General features: G+C 41.1%; 1 protein-coding gene across 1 annotated transcript in view; it reads right to left on the bottom strand.

Moving 5' to 3' along the window:
- Positions 1-7,374: 7,374 nt before the first annotated feature.
- Positions 7,375-25,359, bottom strand: part of pemt (phosphatidylethanolamine N-methyltransferase) — a 51,850-nt gene continuing 33,865 nt past the window's right edge. Inside the window, exons 5-7 of the mRNA XM_053413918.1 lie at positions 23,762-23,873; positions 11,958-12,032; positions 7,375-8,623 (exon numbers count right to left, since the gene is read on the bottom strand). Of these exons, the coding sequence (XP_053269893.1) occupies positions 8,569-8,623; positions 11,958-12,032; positions 23,762-23,873 (242 nt within the window). The 3' untranslated portion in view covers positions 7,375-8,568. The remainder of the gene's footprint in view (positions 8,624-11,957; positions 12,033-23,761; positions 23,874-25,359) is intronic.

The raw sequence follows: 25,359 nt of genomic DNA, 5'->3' as shown, positions 1-25,359 counted from the left end.
GTAGCACAGCATTTTTTTTATGTTGAAATTATGCATTTGTATTTTTTTTACACTGAATTTCAGTCTTCAATTTAAAAGTAGAATATTCAATTGCTAAAATTCAGTCGCAAGAATTCAGATGCAAAAATTCAGATACAAAATAAAAAATCTGGGACACCAGGAAAAGCAATCGATAGTCTCACAACGAGCCAAACCTCATGCTGGTTTGATGCCATGGTCGGTCTGGTAGCGTAGCTGACTGTATGACGCTTCTCGTTGTCGCAAGCATCACCTGACGTCACATGACCACTTACACATAAACTGATTTGTCGGACTTTTGTTTCGATGTGAGACTCTCGACTGCTTTTCCTGTTATCACGGATGTTTAATCAGAATTTTTGCATCTGAATTTTAGCAGCTGAATAGTTACACTTTGAACTTTTTAATACGTATATCAAGTGGCAAAAAATACAAATGCATAATTTCAACGTCAACAAATCCAGTGCTAGAAATTCAAAGGCTATACAATTTCAAAATCTGATGAAGTGATTTGCTTTCACACAAAAGCACTTTGTGAAACACGCTCATAAATCGCTACAACTGTTTACCATTGACTTTCTGATGGACATATAATAAACGTTCTCAGCAGTGAATATTGATGATTTCTGCCCTTGACAATCCAGATACTGTGACTCAATCCCTGCAGCTCAAGATAACACAAAAACATTTTGTGAGCACTATGTGTATTTTCTAAAAATCCTTTCTGTTGCAGTCAGAATGACCTTGTCTTGCATGAATTGCTTCTCTCCAGCACAAACGCACGTGAGTCAGATGTTCCTCCAACAGCCAGTGATGCTGACTCATGAATGGAGCAGCTGATGTTGATGAGCCGGGGCGAGGCCAACTCCAGAGCTCCTCGGCCCTGATCCGTCCACAGACAGCGACAGCAGCCTCAGTGTGAGAGGTGACACGTGACTCGCTTGGATTCGGAAATCTTAAACTGTGGAATGTACCTTAAGTACTTTTCCTCAGCCACAGTACTCAAGTACAATTTTGATGTACTTTCATGTATTTACAGGCCCCTGAGCACAGACTCCTTCATTAGAGCGAGAGCCACCAGACGCCTGTTTGGTTATTTTCCGTCTCCTTGTGGTTATTTTTTGTCTCCTTGTGGTTATTTTCCGTCTCCTTGTGGTTATATCTGTCTGTTTGAAGTTGTGTTTAGTGTCTCTGTGCTTGATTGTGTCTCTTTGCAGCTGTGTTGTGTCTATTTGAAGTAATTTAGTGTCTTATTCTGGTTGTCAAATAGGTTTTTTAAATTGAATAAACAAAGACCCTGGTCACGACCTCTATCTGGTTGGCCTGTTCATTAATCCATTTGATGTTCCCTCATAATCCATTCTTGACTGGACGTCAGAATGGAATATGACGAGTTACATTTCAGATAAAAGATTTCGATGGTATGAACATGTTAACAACTTTTTATTAGCAAAGAAAACACCCTGAGACAGTGTGACTGTCCCCTGAGCCTTTCAACTCAGGGATAATAAGTAAGCGTATTGTCCGTGTTAATGTAAGATCGGGTTAAGCAACTGCACACTGTGCGTCACAGGGTCAGTGAACGCCAGCGCCCAGCCAGTTCAAAGCTTGTGTACAATATAAAGGGTTTTCCTGAGGCGTCTTCCTCTGGTAAACAGGATATAAGCATTGAAAAACAAGAGTTACCCTGACTGTAAGTGTCCTATGACCTGATCACCTGAATGTTTACAAGTTAGGTCTTCCAAGTCTTTCAAATATGTGTGTGTAAGTCGGCTCACAGCCAATAGGTGTTTGAGCAAAGGTTTAATGGACAGCATGCGTGCGTTCGGAAAGTAATTTCGCTAAGGAACCTTCCAAACTGAGTGAAATGACCCGGGAGTATTTCAGCTGCCGCCATAATAACAATTCTCTGAATGATAAGGAAATGAGCTTCCATGATTCCTTATTCATCTCCTTTAGCATTGGAATTGTCAGCTGATTTAATCTCTCTCACTTCTGTCCAGTCAAATGATCGGAAAACATATTGAACTATTGATCTCCTCAGAACTAAACACAAATATATCCCACCGACTCTGGAATGTGCCCAATATCCACTTGTATAAGATTCTCTCCACATTTATTCCATACATTATTTCAACATTTCCCACCTGTTCCTGTTTTGATGTTTCTTAGGGTGAATAAGAGTTGATAAAATGTTTTATCTGTATAAACTGTAAACCTCTTATCTCGGGATGTGTCTGTTTTGGACAGGAAACTTTTTTCTTACTGTCAGTGCACAACCTGCAACACAGAGTACCGGATATATATATATATATATATTTTTTTTTAAATGCAGAGTGCAAGTGCAGTCTGATTTTCTCTACACCAGGGTTTTCCTTTCCTAAGTCCTTACGGTTTCTCCTTCTCATCTTTCCTTGATCTTGTGACGTTTTCCATCAGGGTCAAGGAGAAGTGGATAGGAAGGGACTTTATTAGGAATTTCCCAACGCACCCCAGGAGTCAGTGAACTTCATGAGTGTCTGAACTCCTCCTGAACCCGAGGTAGTGAATGTAAGCTGCACTGAGTTTGTGTCAGCCTGTCCCTCACACACATGAATTGCTTGTTTCCCCCTAAAATGCAGACTTGATCAACCAGAGTCTTTCAATACAACAAAGGCTGAAAACCGGATAGGGAACAGAGCAGGGAGACATCGTGGGAGAGCAGGCCTGAACAGAAGCATAGTGAGACAGACAAAGGGAATATAGGCTACACAAATTACAAGGATGGAACACAGGACAAAGACAGGACGTAAAGAGAGACAGAGACACAAGCTGTGTCTGAATACGGAAAACCGAATGAGTAACAGCGGCTTGTCCCAATTTGAAGGCTCCTTCAAATGCTACCGACAAATGTCTCCTTTCACCCACCGAGCCACAGAGGCTCCACCAAGTGGATCCTTCCGGGTTCAACATATCCCATGATTCATTATACTTCTGTTTGTCGAAGAAAAAAACGAGGCATGAACATCAAGCAAATAACTTTTTTAGTCGGCAGCTCGGACCAGACCATTTCATATCAAGGACATTTCAGGTCCCCCCCCCCCCAATTTTTCTGTAGCAATTGTACGGTTCGTGGATCGTATTTACCATTGCTGTTGACACAAAAAGCCAAAAGTTTTCCACTAGAGGGCACACCGCTGAGCTCAGACTGTATCGAACTTTCGGATTTGCATTCTGTTAATAAAACACGTAGCGACACTGGAGGTCATGTGCTGTCCCTACACTGCCCCTGCTGTTCATGGGCGTATTGCATCTTGCTGATCCTTAGCGTTAATTATGGGAGTTGTACAACGGAAGCACCTAATGGACGTGGGATACGCTAGGCAGCTATTACACATAGTTGAAAGCAAGTATATGACCGGCCATAGGAAACTGTTGCATGTGGAACTAGCAAGGTGTGTCTGCTAGTTACTGTGCAATACAATTACTATGACACAGATAAACAATAAATTGGAATGCAAAAACAGGGAATTTTTTAATTTGTTTAAAATGTAGCTTTAGGGAGTCACTGCATGTTGTATTTGTGATGCTTTTCAGTTTTTTCTTGAGGGAGTAGCTCTTTTATTGCATGCTCTCAGCAATTTTCCTCAATGGTAATCAGCCCAGGATCTGCTCGTCTCCAAAGGGGATGGGGAACGAGGCGTTCAGCAGCCATCACCAAACCATTTCTTGCACTTCAGCTGCTCGATGAAAAGCAGCGACTTAATTGTTCTAAAAATTGTGGCCTAACTCCAACGAGAAGCTCACTTTCAATTTGAAGGTTTTCCAGCTTTTTTTGTTACTGATGCAAGAAAGGGAAAAACTGCCCAGCATCCCCGAGAGCGGTTGTTTAGAATAATACAGAGTTTTAGGCGACAGAATTATTAAAATGAAAAAAGACTCACGATTCTACTTGCAACACATTGAAGGGTCTGTGAGCAGGCATGAAAATATAGAATGCATCGTCACACACTTTTTAGTTTAGTGGCCTTGAATGAACACCATTACCATTGACAGCTAATAGCTTTGGATGGGTGACTTGACTGTTTTCAGTTATTTCAGTGTGAGGATTGGACACTGTGCACGTTTTTAGACAGATGACTCCTAATACAGTAAACCATGTTACAAACACGTAATAGCTTAGTTACAAATACTGCAAAGCTTCAGTGCTTTCTACAGTATGTATCCCTCATATACATGACTGAAGCATGCATGAATACAAAGTATGATTTTATTGGGGGGGATAGGAGTGCTTTTTGAGATAGATAGAGATACATTTATTTGTCCCAAACACATGCACAGGCACACTCATGCAGGTAGGGAAATTTAACCTCTGCTTTTAACCCATCTAGTGAAGGACACACAGAGCAGTGAGCGACCATTTACGGCGTACGGGGAGCAGATGTTGGGGGAGTAAGGTGCCTTGCTCAGGGGCACTAGACAGGGCAGGGAGAATCCTCTTGGATTTTTGGACAGATCAATCCAGGTTCGTCTTTTTGTTGTTTCTCCGTGGAGTCGAACCAGAGACGAACCAGAGACCTTTTCTGCCCATAGTCCAAGTTTCTGCCACTAGTCCACCGCCTCTCTATTAGTGGAGCGGGTGGCCACACAGCTTCTCAGTCGCTCGTGTAAATTCTGTAGAGTGGTCTAGTAGTGCTACTTAGCCGTCTCTGAAATCAATCAGGTGGGACAACTGTTTGAGGCTGTTTGCCTCGGTCACGTTGCTAATGCAAATTACTGCTCGCTGCAGGAGAGGGGGGGAGGTTATGCTGCCGTTCATGTTCTCTCGGGTTTCATTGTACAAAAGTGAGAAGAAAACCCAGCCTGGTGCTTCAATATGGAGAATATGAAAAAAGAGAGAAAAGTGGATGTTTAAAGTAACACATTAGATCTGAGGAGAAACAAGGTCGTGTGATACATTCATTATCTTTTGATTATTTGATGAAATATAATGAAATGCTGTAGTTGCAGAACAAGTGAGTGAGTTAAACAGTAACTTAAACAGTTGGGTGAGGTTCAGTGGATTTTACCGAGCCCTTCTTAGGCATAAACTGTGTCACAAATCAGGAGCTTGGGCTGTTACATTTTCTACATATCAAGTTTGAAAATATTTAACAAAACGTGCAGGTCATTTGAATACATATTTGAATTCTCTTCACACAAGTCAGATGAGGATGAACACTTAATGTTGCTCCACCTGTCTGTGGTGCATCCTCCGCCGCCTTACTTATGTGGAAAGATACCAGTCTCACCTATGTTTGTTACTTGGCCAGCTACGGAGCAGAAACCAGTACACTTCCACAAGATGCTACTCAAACACTCAGGTGCTGTATTGGTCTGCTCTGGATGACTTTGCCTTCATTTTCGTGACGAATCACAATAACACCACTGGCTCACATTACTGATAGGTCCAGAGGGCATGCTTAACTGTTTGAGATGAACAGTTCACTACATTTTGAAAATTAACTTTTCCCCCTGATTCAATAACGTCCAAATTTTTAATAAAACATGAAAGCCTTACCAGGGGCTGCTTCCTTCAAAGGGTCCCTCAGAAGCTGCCAGCATGGGCCACTGGTCTACAGAGAATTTACGAGCTTGTCCCACACGTACCACTGTTGCTTAAGAACAGAGCTGCAGTCGTTCACAACGAGAACGTGTTATCGCCCCTTGTTTTTTTTTACATGTTTACCGTTGACCTGATACTAACATTCACGTGTATGCATTGGATGTTGTGGTCTCATCTCTTGGATTATCTCTTTGAAAAACCAATTTGTCACCAAAGCACAATGAAACCTAGGATATGAAGCCCAAGAAGGATCCGCCCGTCGGGGCCTAGGACTAGGACAGCCTTGTACTAGCACTATGACACCGTCTTCAAATGCAGCTTCTGAGGGAGCCCTACTAACCTGAATGGGAAACAGCGATACTCACAGATGGCTATGCAAATAGCCTGCACTCAACCCAGAAAAAGTGATGTCACAGACATTTCAGATGTGGGTAATACAAAAATATTGAGAGCAAACTTTACACGGCCTACCAGGGGGATCCTGCAGTTTGTAGTCTGAATGTTTATTTGACAAGAGAGATGTCTTTCTCCCAGGGGTGTTCCGTCAATCAGTTTGGAATAGCCCTTGGGGCTAAAATTCATAATGTGAGGTAATGAATGAATGGATCGTATCGTTATCATATTGATAACAGTGTAAATGTTGGCCAATCGGAGTCAAGAAATGAGAAACAGCAATGCTGTTGTAAAGTCCATCCACCAGATGGCACTGCCAAATTTATGTCAAATATTAAGCGTGTTTGGCTAAAAGAAATAAGAAAAATACAGCACCAGCAATTATATTGTCGTTGGATTTCTGAAAAGTTCTAATATCAATCTTCAAAATCCTCTGTTATACAGTTGAACCTGGACTGAGCAAGCCGGAGACAAGGCAGCAACAGGAAACACCTGCGTCAGGTGTGTTGCACAGGTTTTTAGCTCAGGCACATGGGAGAGAGATTGAATATTATAATGTGGAACTGAAGTTTAACTTTACTCTTACTTTTGACACTTTTCCATTTTCTTTTATCCCCGGGCACTAAAAAGACACACACAAAAGAAATATATCCACTTTATGGTGGCAGAAGAGTAAAGTCAGTGGGTCAACAAAGTCTCTAGGACTCATCCTATGAATATTTCATTGTTGTTGGAATCTGGACGAAAGCACATGACCGACATTGTCATTCCCACGGCTGCTAGCATGGTAGCGTGAATAATACAATCTGTACCAGTGGATTAATAACCAAGGAACAAATTCTCAGGCCTCGAGATCTCTTAAAGACTTAATATGTGACAATTCTTGATTATTCGTTAATTATTCGTTATTTTATTGAATTGTGAACCTTCAGTATCCAAAACGCTTCAAACAATGTTCAAACGTAAATCCTCAATTTCATTCAAGGTAACAGGATGTTCAATTTGGGTCGCCTTCTAACTGAATCATATCCACTTTACCTGTGTGGTTTACGTCGGTCTCTACCAGGTCATAAGCTGGTCGGCTGTTTTTTCCTGTTACACTATTGAATTGGTCACTAGTAATGGATCACGATTGTTCACTGTTTGATGCACATTCTGGGGGATTAAAGCGACCAAAGATGATTATGGGGGTGACGACAACAATCCCATGATCCCATTCCGCTTCCTGTCATCAAATTAGGTATTTTGTTGTTTTGATTGAAATACCCCTAGTGGCTGAAGTTACATATTGTAAGTTTCATAAAAACCCCAGCAGTAAAACATTAAGAAACCCGTATAAAATGTGCTAGGGATCTAAAATAAATGTGAATTTAAACAGCTTGCTGCTGAAACCTTTATTCCAACAAAAAACATCCCATCAATATACAGTACATCACCTGTCTATGTGTCTTGTTGAGTTCAGAAAGATTTGCATAGGTACAAAGTGTAAAGCCGTAACTGGTCTTCAGTCTTTTTAAAGGATTCATGTCATATATCATGACATAATCAAGTCTATTCCATTTATATATCATGACATCTTAGGAGAAGTTACCTTTTTGTTTAACAGTGACCAGGAACACGTAGAAACATCGAGCAGGACCAGGTTCAGGGCGAACGAATAATGAACAACATTGTGTCAAAATTTATATTGAACTACATTAAATCATGTAGTTGCAACAAACAAGTAACTAAGTACCCTTTTTGTATAATTAACACCAGTCAATCGTTTTAGAGTTATCACTGAACTAGTGAAAAAATCTTGAAATATTGTCAAAAATGTCAAAAAATAACAGCACCAGTCAAAATGCTGTTTGTGTCCACACAGTAAAACATGTGGAAAGAAAACACACAACACTTGGAACATTTAGGAAAATGATCAGGTTCACAGACGCTGTTTACATCACTGGGTCTCACATAATAGAACAGAATTAGTTTATTCCTTATACTGCAAGAAGTAAGAGAAGATTCAAAAGTTATCGTAGAACATAACGTTGATGACTGATGTATATTCTAGGATTCCACCAGTAAGCTACTGGTAGCAGTGGGTTGAAGGTCGAGTCCAACTGTACCAGTGACTCCAACCTTGACAAGTATTGTCTCTGTTAAGGTGGATTGGTTCCAATATTCTGTTCCAGATCATATTCAGAACTCTTTAGGCTTTATGTGATGTTATGATTGCTGTGCACAGTAGAGCTTTGAACGCCAGTGGATGGACAAACCTGTTCGAAAAGTCCAAAGAGGACTCTCCCTACCACCACTGTCTAAGTGCCCCTGAGCAAGGCACCTTACTCCCCCAACATCTGCTCCCCGGGCGCCGTGCATAGCAGCCCACTGCTCTGTGTGTCCTGCTATGTTCACCAGATGGGTCAAAAGCAGAGGACAATTTCCCTCATCTGCATGTAGTGTGACTGTGCATGTGTTTGGGATCAATACATTTATCTTAAAAAAAAATAAAGAAAAAAAAGAGATGAGAGTTGATGCTGAACTGGACGCAGCTGTGGTGGGAACCTTCTCAGGAAGCGCCCGCGAGGCCATCATTCCTGCTTGCGCCGCTGACTCCTCTCCTGATAGAACTGCTCGGTGAATGGTCTGTAAATACAGAAGAACAAACATGTACTAAGAGAATAAATCAGATACTGGATCGCCGTACCACTCTGTGCCAGGAGCGCATGTGTGTGTGTTAGACCGTGAGGGAGCTTGTTGTATGTTTATCTGACAGGAAAATGCTGCATGTTCCTTCACTCTGTAGCACTCGAGTGCACATACACTTTTGCACCACTGACTCCTGTATCAAACAACCAGGTTAGACAGCAAACAGCAGCCCTGCTCCGGAGGTGTATTCAAGGAAATCTGGAAGATAACATCTCTATGAGAAAAATTATTGATAGGAACCCAGGTAGACGGAGAGAAAAGGGATTTATTTATCTGCTGTTGGGGTCTGGGTAGCAGATGCAATCTTTTCTATTAAAGTAAATACTTTAAAGTGTCTTTCTACAAAATATTATAGAAAGAGACTATTGCAGTTCTATCTGCCTGTCTGTCTATCTATCTACTGTTTCTATCGCCTTGAGTTCATCACTGTAAGTTTGTCACAACAACAGTATGTTCATGGAAACAGGCGTTTTCATCTTAACAGCAACGTCCCCTGAATCTCCAGTTCGTTTTTTTTGTACTGAGTAGAGCTTCACCGAACTTTGAGTGAACAGATCTCTGTGCAGCAGTGCTGGTGCAGCTTTAGGGTTCTATGGAGTCCAACAGCAGGTCTTTACTTTGCAGTTTTTAGACAAAATGGGAAACTCAGCCCATTCCGAACAAGCATTGCACTAGTAGTACTAGTAGAATCAAACCTGAAATTTAATAAATAATACAACTTAAAGGGCGGTTGAGTGCTTTGCTCCGTCCTATCTCACCTTGTTAAAGAAGGTGAAAAAAACGCAACCCCCTCATTGGTGGAGGTAATAAAATGAAATGTGGTCAGAACATCCATATGTAAAAGTCATGTGCTGATATTTGCTCCATCTCTGTCTTCTTAAACAGCAGACACTGTCTCCAGGAGGTTTCAGAAATCTTGAAAATGTGGGTTAATGTTTTTCTTAAGGTCAAATTTTTACGTCTAAATATAATTAGAAGAATAATTGGAACTCATTAACAGACGATGCTTTGGTGATGAAAGGACACACATCAGAATACTTTAGTTGAATAACCACCTTCAAGGCTAATGCCATGTCAAAGCCAATCATTATTGACTGTGGCAGCCCACTGAATTCCAATTAGTCCTTACACAGTTTGATAATGAACAAAAAATAAATATTTAAATTGTTTCATAAGAACATAAATGATCTCTAGCTCTGTGCTTGGTTCTCCTGCTACATTGTATAGCTGTGTGCACGTCTATTTGCTGTTTGCTATTGTCTATAAAGTTTTTACCATCCACACAGAGAGTCAGATCTCATATCTGTATCTGCAAGTAGCATTCAATGCATTTCTTTCCCTCGGTGCAACTGTCGCTTGGAATCTAGTGTGAGTTAGAGCTACCTGATTGTGTGTGCCGAGTTTGAGGAAAGTGAAAAGAAACGCATAGTTTCATGGAAATATATGGAGTAGTTTTTGCGTAATCTTACTAATGCAGACAAAGACTCCTTCTTAATATAATGAAAAGTTCCGTCCCCCTCAAACACCAAGGTGACCAGAAGCCACCCCGTCTGCAGCCTTTCACATTATAGGATGTGAGAGTAGAAGGGAAGGGTATACAAATCAGTATTTGTTGTAAGCCTTCACCAACAAATGTCACTTTAAGAACCCCCCAAAAAAGCTGGGAGGCATAGTCGAAAATCACTCAACATCTATTTCCCTTCACTGCTCGGTTCCTGCTTCCATCCCTCTGGTGACTTTACCCATTCCAGTCACCGCGTGAGGTGATATCCGACTAGACACCTCTCTGTCCTCGCATAGTTTAACTAAATGAGATCATTCAGAATCTTTGCCAGAGGCACAGACAAAAATAGCCAATGAATCTTTACCCGGTCACAGTGTGCGGTAAAATATGGCACCTGCCGATCCTTCAATTCACAGGTTCGGGCTAAATGACACAATAGTGGATCGGCGCTGCTGGAGATCTCCCCAGTGACACATACACCTGTGCGCTCATTCGCAGTGTGTGTTAATATGTGACATTTTCATAAGAGCATGCTTATGACTCCAACGAGGCCAACCTTTTCCTTTTCAGGACTAATGCCTTTTTTTACTTCAGTCCACTCATTTGGCATTTATGCTGAAAGACTCGACTACACAAAAGTGGCTGAACCTTTATCCATCTGGGCTATTTTAAGCAGCAGAAATATTGGTAAGAAAATGTGAATCAAGTAACCTTCAGGGTCCACATGATGAAGAATAAAAGGGGGCTTGTCGAGTTTCATTTGCTGACTGGCCCTCAGATCGCTAAACACTAATTTTCCCTGTGACAGCATGTGTCCATTCTTTGGTTATTATTCTGTAAATTTAGGTCCATCATCTTGTGACTTAATCAATTTGTCATATTTAATCATTCGACTGAAGGCTACTCGTCAAGATGGGTTCTTGTGAGGGAGTTCTCAACAATAATAAAGTAGTTGAGTATCAGTGTACAGACACGTGCATCTATAATTTGCACATTTTAGCTCATTTGCTGCCATGTGACAGTTTTCTCACATGTAATGCAAAAGTTACACATGTACATGCACACACACACACACACACGATGAGTAATGCGCACACCAGCTGCTTCTATGCATCTAATTTGTGACTGTCTTATCCGCTAGCAGCATGTCTGTGTATTTGTCTGTGTGTATGTGGGTGTGTGTACCTCTCTGCGCATGTGTCTGTTCAGACAGATGTCAAGAAGTAGGTCGACCATTTTTGTATTTTTTCGTTTTTGGGGATCTTATACAAATGAAATTTTAATTTTTAATGGACCATTGAGGCTTTTAATATATGATGAAAAAGAAAAAGAAGACAGAAGACAGACCACCTCTTTTTACCCAAATTTTGCGGAACAAATGAATGTTTTGCTGAATAAATGGAGATGACATTGAGCAGAAAACACAAGACAGGAGTAAGAACGGTGGTGGGGTGGGTGGTACGTCATTGTCCTACCCAGGTGGCCTTGTTACGTTGCGCTAGAGTGACATGTCCCCATTCACCTGTGTATAGTTGACCTGCCCACCGACTGTGTCTCCGCCACAACAGAACTATGAATGGATAAGCTCTCATTTTATTCTCATCCTCAGTCCTAGTTTTCTGTGCGATGAAAGAAATAACATGGAATAGACGAGTAAAAAGGAATAGTCTTAAATCGTCCTTCAGCGTGTCCCCTCCAGGCTGTGTGTGCCTGTCCAGGTCAGGGCTGAGGAAAACACACATGTAACTGACTTAAAGAATTACTCACCCCTCAAATCTTAAAGCCACCTTGTACACCACAGCGACTATGGCAGTCAGGACGAGTCCAACAGGACTGGCACCACTGGAGAGAAAATAAAAAGAACATAGGAAGGAATTATACATTTTGTGTCTAACTCATTATTTACTGACATGAAGAGCGTTGTGAAATATATTATGTGGGGGCAACAGAACATAGATGGCAGAGCTTGGATTCAAATAAAAAAAAAAAACTGTATTCTTATGTCTCAGTTTTTTTCTTCCTTATGGACTAATTCCAATGATTAAATGTAGCTATTAGAAAAACCCAGGGGAGTGGCGATAGAGGACATTATTGTTTTGATAATAGTCAGCGGAGTCAAATATGGTAAATCATAAATTAATAGATCATTTGTCAAAATGACCATATAAAATTTCAAAGATTTAAAACTGTGCTTTAAGAGTTTTAACCCTGTAGTTTAATCCATGTGTAGAAAGATAAACACACAACACACTGACTAGATGTGGCATAGTGACATGGATTGTATTAAAGGTTCGGTGTGCAAAGTGAAAGGGATCGTTTGGCAGAATATAAAATAATCCTAGTGAATTGTGCAAATTGTTGTTTTCACCCGAAAATGGGCCCTTTATATTTAAATATTTTATATTGGCCGCCATTTTTTTGGCAGCAGCCCAAACTGGACAAACTAAAGACCTTTTGAGAGTTTACGACAACTGAAGGTTACCACAGGTTCTCTTACATGTTAGGACGAGGAGGGAGGGGTGAGGGGTGTTCAGATACAACATACAGATTCACTTCACAGTGAACTTTTATGGGAAAAAACACCAAAAAAAAAACCTTTCATAATTAAGCATGAATTGAATTGAATGAAGGACGTATGGCAGTGAACATAATTAGTTATAAAACCTGTGAGTGCTGCTCTACAGTCCCTCTTCAAGTAGCGCAGCGGTGTGAGTAACAGCCTTTAATTGTAATTACTGAAGATTGACACCACATTTTCCACATATACTCGGCGGGGGACAGGTTTAATTTCTGGCCCCACCACCTTTTTAAAGCTTGCAGTCGTGATAGCAAAGTAATCAGAGCAGCAGCACATTGTAGGGCATCTTAACAAGACCGGCTGATGAGGCTTACAAAACTGTCGTCACTGACCCAGTTCAGCGGACTGTAACGGAGGCACCAGGATACAGAGCTCCAACTGATATTTGAGGAACAACTTGTATTGTAAATGTATGTTTTATAGGTTGCATGTGCATTAAGTGTGGGTGTTCTGGAAAGAACCAGTACAGATATCCATGGTTCCCCCGAGCACGACACACCAAGAGACGTCGTCTGTGTCGGAGGCTGACTCCTCCTCACTCCTCCGCTGACCTGCGCTCGCTTTACCCTATAATAATAATCACTGATCACACGTTATGAGGACACGCACAGGACTGACGTTTACTTTGTGTCTGTTTGATTCGCTCTGGAGTTTATGAGACATGTGTTTCAACCTGAGACACAACCCGAGAACCAAAGTAATGTGAAGCAAAGTCAGGACCTCAGTGTTAACGTGAGCGGAAAGATCTGGAGTCAAGATCCGACATCATTGATTAATAACTTAATACATGTGATCATCGGTGTGAAGAGGGAGAGGAACGAACAGACTCCTGAAGACAGAAGTTCCTCCTGCAGCTTGAAACTTAACTTAGTGTTTTATCTTCAATGTTGAAGTAGAAGCAGCGCCCCGTTTATTCAGGAACATAATATGAATTAAGTTTGATGATTAGAAGACATTAAAGGAGCAGAGTCACCTGTTGACCTGCAGAGGAAAGCGTCTCAGTGCAGTGGCGCTGCTAAGGGGGGCCAGGTGGGGCCACCTTGATACAGTAAAGGCCACTGAACGTCCCCACTGCCTCTTTTGTTTGGTAGCCTTCAGTTGTTACGTAAAAAAAAAACAGAACTGTGTCTTAAAGTACCAGTGTGTAAGATTTAGGTTAGAGGGATCTATTCACAGCAATTTAATAAAATAAATAAAATAATCCTAGTGATGTTTTCACGAGTGTGTTTCATCTAAATTATACAAATTAGTTTTTTAATTTACCCTAGAATTGGCCTTTTTATTGAAATACTTTATATTTAAATGGAGGGGGGGGCTACAACAATGTTGTTGTATGCCCAGATTTGACAAACTTAACACCTTTTGCGTTTTTATGAAAACTGAAGGTTACCACAGGTTCTCTTTCATGTTTGGAATGAAAGAGAGGATGAGGTGAGGGGTGTTCAGCTTCAACACTTTATGTCACTATATTCTACACACTGCAAATTGAACACTCCACAGCCCAGTTCACAGTAAGAATTCCGCTTTGCTCTCCACACAACACATAAACCTGGTCACGAAACAACATGAAGTGATGAAAGGTTTTGGCACTACCCGGGGCTTCCAACATGACAACTTCTTTCAATTCGCTTAACTGCCTTGACCTCACAGGAGATCAACAGAGCTACACAATAAACAGGGCTGTGATTTTCAATTTGAGGTCAGTAGTCTCAATTAAACATTTGGTGACTTGTACAATTTTCCTTTACAAAGTGAAAGGTTCCACCACTTCGCATTCTTACATGCTGGATGCTTCTCCAGCACCTCTTCCTCTATAATGTTGATAGCAGGAAGATGGGAGCCCAATTGTCGGGAGCCCCTTTTCCTCGAGACTTAGGATTTCTGTGTGAGGTTCGGTAACAGCTGTGAATACAGTCAGTTCACAGCTTTCCTCGATCTGACACGCAATGCTGGCTTCGTCGAGACCCGCCGATCGTGACACACGTACGTGAATCTGACATGATGATGAGTCAGTAGACCTTGTATGGTTATCTATATTTACCAGTGACCCACATTTACAAACTGTCATGATTATAAATAGCAACACCAAAATTGGGCAGTGACTTGAGCGCGTTAAGCTGGAACATTATCGGCTTCTATCAGAGAAACACAGCGCTACCGTGAACTGGAAACGAAAAGAGTATTTCTTTTAAGAATTTCATGACACACGTTTTTCTTTTGTATCTCAAACCATTTGTTAAAATATGCTGATCCATCAAGTGGACCTGTATCAATGCTAATTTATGATTTATTTATTAGAAAAGTGATATTATTTTCCATTCTGTGCATCTATCCAGCTCACACGTTTCTCAGTCTGCAGGCTGATATCAAATCTGTATCTGCAATCTTTGTCTTTGCACATGAATATGTGTGTTTCCATGTGTGCTTATATGCTGGCAGTGTGGAAATGTAATGTTTGGACAAAATCATATTTATTTGTCAGTTAGTCAGCTTTAAGCTTCCAGCGAGGGCCTCTTCCATTATAAAGTGCCCCTCCAAACTTTAATCGTTATTCTCACTCAGACTTCTTACATGATTGTTTTTACAGCATAAATAGCAATTTTCCTTAAAACTATTGTCACAGCGATACAGTAACATTTTCATATTCGGCCGGATTTAAATAAATAGATTCCTGGTTATTTTGCAAGTTATCATACTTTTGAGAATTGACCCGCAGCTAGGGATCCTGAATACACTACCCTTGAAGGGGTGTTTAAAGGGGCAGATGGCCACTACCTCAAGATCACATCGAGAAATGGGACAACACTACCTCTTCACAGCCACTTAGAAAACGACAGGGTAGGGCCAATTGGTTGGGCTAGGGGGTGAATTGGGACACGGCATTAATTCCCTCACTGAATGGGAAGCAGTGGCAGTGGGAAAACCATGATAACAAACCCGAAAATTTAATTATATTCTTTACCGAATGAAGACTTGAAAAGGCTAAGCAGTCATACGTTGTCCCCATATTTGTACATTTCACCACTTTGGAAAATTGACCACTTCTCCATGTGCGTCATGCTTATGACAGGATTTGCAGGGATATGTGGGTCATATGCTTTTCTCTTGGGTCTAATGATAGGTAGTGTTCAACCGTTGAGAAGCACTTATCGACTTCATACCTACTGATCCAGAAACTCAATCTAAGGGAAGATACTCTCCATTCTTCCAACCATCAGACTATTGTACAAACTCACTTGTCAAGCACTTTACAAAACAAACTAATGCTGCAGCTCTAATATATGTTGAACATGGGGCTGACTAATATAGCTGAACCAGGGTTAAGATGCCAATAATAATGTTATTGAGTTCAACCGCAGCCAGTGAGTTCAGAGAGTTCGGGAATGGACAGTGAAGACTGTGAGATCAACCGGTAGATCACCATCGATGGGTTGACGACCACTGCTCTAGAGTCTTCAAGCTTCAATCCTCATTTTTATACTTCTTTCTAAAACAAAAACATTGCATTGGTATTTAATATAGTATTCAACATTGATTATTGTTGGTTAATGGTTAATAATCAGTTAGAGAGGGTCGGTGAGGAACTTTACTAATCGCTAGTTATTATGTATGGTGATTATTTCTGATATGGAGTTGAAGAACTAATCTAAAAGGAGATCATTTTCATTTTGACAAAGTGTTTTGGTGGGGACGAAGTAAGTAGTAACTCCTCCCACGCGATGTGGGTAAAGCCTAAGCCAGGGGGAAATGCTGCTTCATGACTAGACTGGAGAACTAGACATGCACAACTACATGTATGAGGTAAAACACACGACTGAACTGCAAACAAATAAATACAAACAAAACAAACAAAGAAAAACTAGAGGAAGAAGTCTCTGAATGGATACGCCAAGACAAATGTAATACTAGTTAATGACCCACAGGGGTTTATGCATTTTTTTGATCAATGAAGGAACCCAAAGTGTAAAAGACACTGCTTAAAGAGGATGTGCAATATGTAGAACGATATTTCAACTCTTTTTTTTAGGGGTAATTGAAAAAACTTTTGAAGAAATAAGGCTTGTGAGCAGCATTACGATCTCTTCTGTGGTCAAACATCAGGGCGGGCATTTGAGGTCAACTTCCACTTTAGAATGAAACGAACTACTCTCGCCTACATTAGACAAAGGACTCAGAGCAAGGGGCAATCAACTAATTCAGTCTTAATGACAGAGAAACCCACAGATATCTTTCCATTCAATGACCACCACTTACATTCCAGCAAACATGTCACCCATAGCAGAGAGTAAATGTAGCGGGAGCCATGCATTTAGTTGAAACGTCAGCAGGAAACATGGGGGTGGTGTTGGAGATGGATATTTATAGGTCTGATGTTTCTATGTTTTTCTTTAATTATCCTGCAAAATGTACTTTAAAAATAAAAAAATAAGTGATGTGTTGATCCCAATTTTGACAGGTTATCACTTGTATGTAATAATACATTTAAACAGGCATTCTCATTAAGATTATCTCCTTTTTTTAGAGAGAAAGAAATAACTTTGATAGTTTTAATAATTAGAAAATCAACTCTGAAATTGCCAATAGGCTTAAATCTAGTCTAACAGGTTGGATGTAGCATACATTTCTGAAGTTTAAGGCCTGTTTTAATGCCTGTTTCCTGTTTCCCATCAGATCATCAGAAACCCCCCAAAAATATTTATATACTTTAAAAACACGAAAGATCTCAGACCTGGTGATTTGCTCCGTTGCTGCATTGCATAGCTGTGTGCAGCCACATGCTCACTCTATCATCCATAGAGTTTTTACCGTCCTTGCAGACAGTAAGGTGCAGTTGTGCCCATACCTACAAGTGGTATGCAATGCAGTTCTCTCTCCCACTCGAGAACTTGTCTTTCACTCTTAAGTCTCAGTGCCATTCACTCAGAATCACCAAAATGTAATCTTACACCAGATTTTGCGGTACAAACAAATGCAGGTGGCGGCGGTACACTTAGTAGAGCACATCCCAATGATAAAGCAAAACTATTCTAGGTAGGTCATCCATTTCTATACCTTTTTTCCTGAGATCAACATTTTGTTCTCATGTTACATAAGGGGATAAAAACAAATCCTGATCTCACCCTGTTGACTGTAGCTTGAACTGATCAGATGTGAAGGAAAATAGAAATGTTTACAAGCCCAAATTGCAGCCTTATTATGGGAGCACATCTGATGCAGCATTCTAGCAGCGGTGTCAACAACTTTGGCTCAGACTGTTGTGAGGCGTCCGATACCATGTGCTTTGAGAACTCATTTTCAAAATAAACTCTTAATCACAACAAATGTTGAAGAGGAAACATGCTGGTGTTACATTATACGATTAAATAGTTTGTTATTCAGTGACGCAAAACAAAAACACAAAGGCAACAACTTCTACACCGGTGTAGCAAATATACCCATGAATATATGCTTTGTATTTGAAGCTTTCTTGAGATGTATTTCACAGCTTTAGTCCCTCTGGGGTTGCACTGTCCACATATACGCAATATAGTATCAGCAGCAGCACGAACCGCAGAGCTGGGAGTGGAGCTAAGAGATAGATTTCGCCCAGAGCAGAGAGTGACCTTTTCAAAGTCAGAGCGTCATTGTTCTCTCTCGCTCAAAGATACGGCTCCATCCCACAAGCTCAACACATGATAACGGTCCATGATATAACTGAAGGGCATCCTTCAACCCACAGTTGGTGATAAGAAAACTGAAGTGTCTGAACTTGATTGGGGGTCTTTCCCAAGTGTGAGAAAAGAGCAAAGAGACAGGGACAGATATTTGAAATAGCTAAATTGCTGTTTGCGGTCGATCCTTAAGATTGCACATGCATATGCAAAACACAAACACATGTTAGTACTACAATATAAGAACTGGAAAAAGTGTCAGGAACCTCATGAGTTCCAAAAGTAATATATCCCAATAATTTACTCGAGTTTAAATGTAGACCCTTTCACAGACAGAAGTGTATCTGTGTTGGTTTGCTGACATAAACACTTTAAAAGAACCAATGTGTCTTGATTCTGTTCCTGTCTGGAACCTTTGAAGAGACCTCAGCATTTCTTATTTGATTTCTGACGAACTGTGATTCACTATTTAATGGGACTTGTTGCTGACTTGCTGTCTTTGCTTTTTATTTTGGATTTATATTGTAGGGCTGGACCCAAATGCTGACACAGCAAGGGCACAAGACAAGGCAGGCTGTGCAGAAGAGAGCACACTGGAAACCGGTTCCAGTGATCACATTTGTCCAGGCCAAATTGAAGCAGTTGATTAATAGAACGGAATTGTGAAGCTTCTGTATGATAGTCCCACAACTAGAGGGATAGATAACGGTATTTTAGATATACTTTAAGATAGGGGCTTTCACATTGCTTGCGTATGCGCACACACACACACACACACACACACACACACACACACACACACACACACACACACACACACACACACACACACACACACACACACACACACACACACACACACACACACACACACACACACACACACACACACACACACACACACTTTTTATCTCTTGCAGTAAATAGACCAAGTGAAAAGCAGGGATAATGGAACCCAGATGAAACAAATAAGTAAGGTTTTTTCAAGGCTACAAATTTCCAACAGCTACACAGAAGCACTCAAGGCCCATCGAAAAAACATTTGGTGAGTGCACAGACTGAAAAACCCCTGATTGGCCTGAGTTTATAACAGCTTGTCAGCTAGCGCAAACAACTTTGCAGTGACCTGTTGCGTTTTTTAATTCTTTTTTTTACAATCACATTTTTGCATTCTTCTCTCATTATCTGCTTATTTGAAAAAAACATATGTAAGTCTACTGGTGCATGGAACATTTATTGCAGTGATTCATGTTTTTCTTTAAATGTGATATTCATTCTACTAAATCCGGTATAGCAACAGTCAGGAAATGTATTTTAGGTCCACTCCCGCTGATAAATAACCACAAAAAGGAATGGCACAAAGCAGCAATTTCAGCTCCCATTTTATTTATTTATCAGTACGAGTGTTGCTCGTGTTCATGTAAGTGCATCTGCTAATGTGTGTCAGCTACTCTCGCGCTCCGGCCACAGAGCGAGGCGAGTAAGTGGCCTAATGTGTGGGAGAGATTGTCTGCCACAGAAAGGAGCTTGGAGGAGCGTGGCGGGTGTGGGCTCTCGTTCTCCAGCTTTGAGCTGTGAGGAGAATGTGTTCTTTGTGTGTGTTGCTGAGGATGTGAACAAAGTGCTCTGAGTCCGAGGAAAGAATGACCTCGAGAGTTTTAGAGCTTTTACATTCACGGTTAGCGAATAGTGCATAGATTCCGACGCAGAATGAGAAACAACGGCACCAAAACCTAAAATCTCGAATGTGAGTGGAGTTAGAAAACTTGTTACTACACTCGTGTAATATAATTCATACATTGCATGTCGGTTATGTCAGGCCTGTTAAGTAAAATACAAACTTTCCAAAGAAGAAGTGATTATGTAAACGTTGCTGCCACGATGGAGATCAGTACCTTCTGTCAATGTCTGTGTCAGTCTGTCGTAAAATTATCCCAATGAACTTACAGGGCAGATATTTTTAGGCACAGGCTGCTGGTTGTCGACCTCTTCGGTGGCTTATGTGAGGGGAAGAAAATATGTTTGGCCTGCGGAGTGACTGCTGTCACGCTGCCCTAACCCCACGGACTGCTCCAGAGTGACGGTCACATGTTTATACAACATTTATTAATATTATATGTGTCACGTGTCAAAATCACCCATAACTCAGCACTGCACTCCCTCGGGCAATGTACAATACTGCCAATGCTACGTGTGAGTCCATTAGATGAACGACATTTCACATGCAGACACACATATTGGTGTTTATGGAATAAGTTTGCAGATAACTTGCCCCCCAATGTAAACAAATAAATCAATCAATCTTAATTTGTAGAGTACTTTTCATGTGATGTAAAGTACTGTGCAAAAAGTTTTGCTATACCACAAAGTGCTTTGTTAAAGTAAAAGCAATAAACACAATACATCCCACCTCCACCCACCCCCATCCACACAGTGCAGAGCAATACCAACTGGAACTGAGGACATAAATAATATATTATTGGTGTCACGGTTGAGGATAATAACGAACTAATAACCGATGAAAGAAAAAAAAAAAGAGGATCAACTCCAAGTCATCTGTTATCAGAGCAAATAGCTCAAAATTATCTTGTCAGACTGCATAATTGCACATAATCGTGCAGATCGGCTGTTTTATAATGGAATGTTCTGTCATTTTTCGGAGAAAAATGTTTCCTGGGTTTTCGATCGACTGCTGAAGGAGATAACTGGCTCTTTAATTATCCCACTAATTTACCTTTCTGCTGTTCGATGCTGGGCAGGCTGGGTTCAGTGGGTTTGTCAGGAGATGTATTACTCAAAACAGCTCCTTGTTGTTGTGGGTGAAAAAAGAAGATGAGCGGTGGAACTGAACCAGAACAGTAAAACGTTGTGGCCTGGAAAATAAACTGAGTAGAAAGATGCTAAAACTCTTTATAGAGCTGAGTGAAACTGCAGAGTCGTTGATAATTCTCTGAGGAATTCATCACTCACTTCACAAAATAAGTCAAAGTCCAGGATCACAGGATAACATGAAAAATAATGCTTGTGACTGCCATCTGATGAGAAGTCATAAAGAGAACTCCATGACATCCGAGCAAAATAAGTAAGAGCAATTTGAAAAACCAAGGGTTTCATGAATGTGGAGCCACAGGTGGACAAATGCATCTATTGTGGCACCGTCCTGCAGTTAAACGTGTCTGTGTTGATGGATGTGAATAGGGTGCTTTCTCCCCCTTTTTCACTAGGCCCTGTCTCCCTATGTTAAAACATTTGGTCATTTGATTATTATTTAAAGTTTGATTATAGGCTATTATGTGGATAATCTGGTTTTGAGCTGTTTGTTGTATTATTTTTACAGCAGATATGCATGGACACTTTATTTTGTTATGTCTGTGATGTTGCTCTGTCTGTTGTTTTTCCAGACATGTGCGTGTGGTCAGATCAGCAGGTCGATCAGTGGAGAGTGACAACAGGTTTTAATGATCGGGTCTCTGAGAAGGAAGGGGCTGGGCAGTCTCAAGGTGAGAGAGGATGGGTGAGGTGAGCTGCTTTAGATCACGTTTTAGTCGACCTAATGGATTTATCTGCTGTATCTGTGCTGATGGAATGAATGGTGAGGTCAGCAGTAACCCAGATCCCAAACTCAGTCTTGTTTTGAGTGTGGTTTCTCTTTGTCTTTCTGTTGAGATCACCTTATACTTACCAGCACAGGTGGTAGGCTCCAAGCAGGTGAGGCTATAAGCAAAAATGCCAGTAAGTAGTGAGAGGGGGGAGAGGAGTTGGCAGCTTGTGGTGAGGCTGCAGATTTGTCTAATTCTGTGCCCTTTTTCTTTCTCTAGTAGGATTTAGGTTATGTATTTGCATTTCCCAGGGATATTTGTCTTTTTGTTATAGAACCTTTTTTCTTTTTTTTTTTTATAAAATGGAAAAAATTTGATCCACTCCTGCTTCTTCAGTACTCCTGCTCCTCCAACCCTATCTGGGGGTTATGGCGCTACAATGAAAAAAATATTAACTACATTTTATTTTTTTATATCCCAATGCGCCACATAGTGTGTCCACCTGATCCGTAACGCAGTGAGTATTAATTTAATTTAGTGGGGGCTGGCTACCTTTTGATAAGAAGATGCCTAACTATGGTCAAAACACATTATGAGCCATGTTCAAGCTATAAATGTAGACTTTAAAATTTCCAGTATCATCATAGATCCGTCATATCATTTATTTACATAAAAAAAATTTGTGCAATATCACTTCATATTCTAAACTGACATGTAACAGAAAAGAAGATTAAGGTCACTTCAGGCCAGTGACCTTAATCACCCCCCCCCCCCCCCCCCCCCCACACACACACACACTTACTATAAAAGATCCCCATTTCAGTTTTTTATTTTGTACTTTTGTCATGTCTGAAAAAAAATGCTGGAAATAATTTTTAAATGACTTCAAGGGTAATGAGTGAGACATAGTGCATTAATCTAAAAGCCCCACAATTTGGCTGAAATCTGCCTTGTCTCACTCACACACACTCATCAGAAAATGGGCCTCAGTTCACAGTGGTTACACCACAAGCCTATTTTCAAAGAGTTTGTTTTTAAGACCACAGAGAGGCACATGGGGATGAAGAGATGAAAACAATGAGGCCGAGGATGCTTCGATATCTCAAATGACAGATCAGCACAGAGGGAGACAAACATGGAGGAAACTGGAAGGACTCAGAAAAGAGAGAGATGCAGACGAACCGGGTTGACATACACTGCTGAGAGTGAATTAAAGTCCAAATTAATCACACCAAAAAGGACTAGGAAAGTAGATATTCAGGAAAGGAGTCTATGCAGCTCTTGGCGAGGAAGAATACAGCTAGAATACAATAGCTTTATTGGCGGCTGGGCTCGCCTACCCTGGAGTGTTCGCCTGGCAACAACGCACACTGGGCACAGCGAGGTGGTCATTGTTGTCATAGAGACCAGTCACATTTAAAAGTTTGAACCTCCCTACCTTTTTCAAGAGGAGAAATGTTTTGCAACTTGGAAACGGCATTTTCCATTTACAGTTTGCTGCTTATTACCTATGCCTTCGCATTATTATGAGCGCTGCCTTTAGGGCATCAGCACTTTAGCGGCTAGGCGGCAGGTCATTTGTCGTTCATTTTGTTTACTCTTTGTGTTAACCACTCCTCGAGAAGTGGTTAATGACGAACCTGGGAAAAGGACCCTGTTGTTATCATTTGTTAAAGCCAATCTCAGCTGCAGCCTTCTGCAGAGGCATCAAATTCGATGGACACACAGATACACTTGTGACAGTGACCTCTTCTTCCCTCTGGACACACACAGAGACACACACACACACACACATACACTTACATGAGTGCCAGGCCAAGGTAGTTGGCTGTGCTGCCCCAGTACATCGGGTTTTCTATTACGTTAAAGGGAAATCCGGTCACCTTCTCCTCCAAAAGGATGCCAAAATAATCACCTGAAAAATACAGAACATACACACACATCACGTTAATGCTGTTCCGTGTTCAGAGGAGAACATTTGGGTTCAAAGCACAGAGCACCTCATAACTACAACCCGCCAATTCTACTCTTGGTTTCCTCACTCTGACACCTTGGCGGGAAGCCGTGAGTTTCTCTGAAGCTGAAATTCGGTCTCCAGGCTCCAGCTCTGAGGTGGACAGGGATTCGGTGCCGAACTCGGTGGACTGTATCACACAGTCACCATGGTTGCAACTTGTTTATCTGCCGTGATGTGTTGTTTTAGACTCAGACGAGACAGAGCTCTGTCTGCTTGTCATTCTCCAATCATTTTTGCCACATTGCTGACATGTAGCAGCAGCCTGAGTGTGTGCTGCGGAGGGAACATGACTTTGGCAGCACACAGCCTTGTTAATTCTGCACGGCCGGGCTGCTCCACTGTCTCTGGGCTGTTATTGATGTCAACAATATGACTGCATGGAGATAACCTCATGTGAGAGTTTGAATATTGCAGCAAGAAAATATTAATTTGATGAAGTATAGGTATAGACCTAGTGATATTATGTATATTTTCCAAATTCTATAATAAGACAATATATTTGTTCACTCAGTGCCTAACGTTTAAACTCCTGGATGGATGCTTCACGGCAGCAGTTGCTCAACATGCTCAACAAGCAAGTGTTGCTCTGAGAGACCTACTGTCAACTTCTGCGGTGCCTGATCTGTCCCTGACAGCACTCGGTTGTGTGTTCCTGATGCCCTCATTGAATCACGCATTTCCAGTTACAGCTTTAACTGGAAAAACAGTCCAGTTACAGCTCCTAATACAATGAGGGGAGAAGGTCAACACAACTAAGTGCCATCACTGGGCCTCACAAGCTGAACTGATAGAGATTTAAGCTAGATGTCCCTTCACAACATTTAATATTAGAGCTGACCTCCTGTTGAGTTCGTTCTTAAGAGGTGAATGTTGGCCAGCTAGGTCAACTGGCGTCCAAATTGTTAGCGGAGCAACTGTGCACACTAACAGTAGCATCATTTTCCAACCATTTGATACTTTATATTAAGGTTATTTCAACACTTGCTGATATTAAAAGTTGTACTCTGGGGGAGTTTGAATATTAATAAGAAATTAAAAATATTTTGTGTGTGGTTGCGTGTGTGTTTACTTGTCAAGTGGGGCTCTTTATTCCATAGGAATGTTGGAGGCAGTGGAACTAGCACACTGCCTTCAGCAGTTACTATTGCTTGCTATGTAATAAGTTCAACAGGTATTGTTCACAAAGCAGCAACAAATGACATTACATCAAAAGAACTCTCTCTCTCTCTCTCTCTCTCTCTCTCTCTCTCTCTCTCTCTCTCTCTCTCTCTCTCTCTCTCTCTCTCTCTCTCTCTCTCTCTCTCTTCTCTCTCTCTCTCATCTCTCTCTCTCTCTCTCTCTCTCTCTCTCTCTCTCTCTCTCTCTCTCTCTCTCTCTCTCTCAT

Source organism: Pleuronectes platessa, chromosome 21, assembly GCF_947347685.1.
Source record: "Pleuronectes platessa chromosome 21, fPlePla1.1, whole genome shotgun sequence".
In the NCBI taxonomy this organism is placed as follows: Eukaryota; Metazoa; Chordata; class Actinopteri; order Pleuronectiformes; family Pleuronectidae; genus Pleuronectes; species Pleuronectes platessa.
Note: the sequence above shows the minus strand (reverse complement) of the source record. Positions and strands in the feature narration are given on the sequence as shown.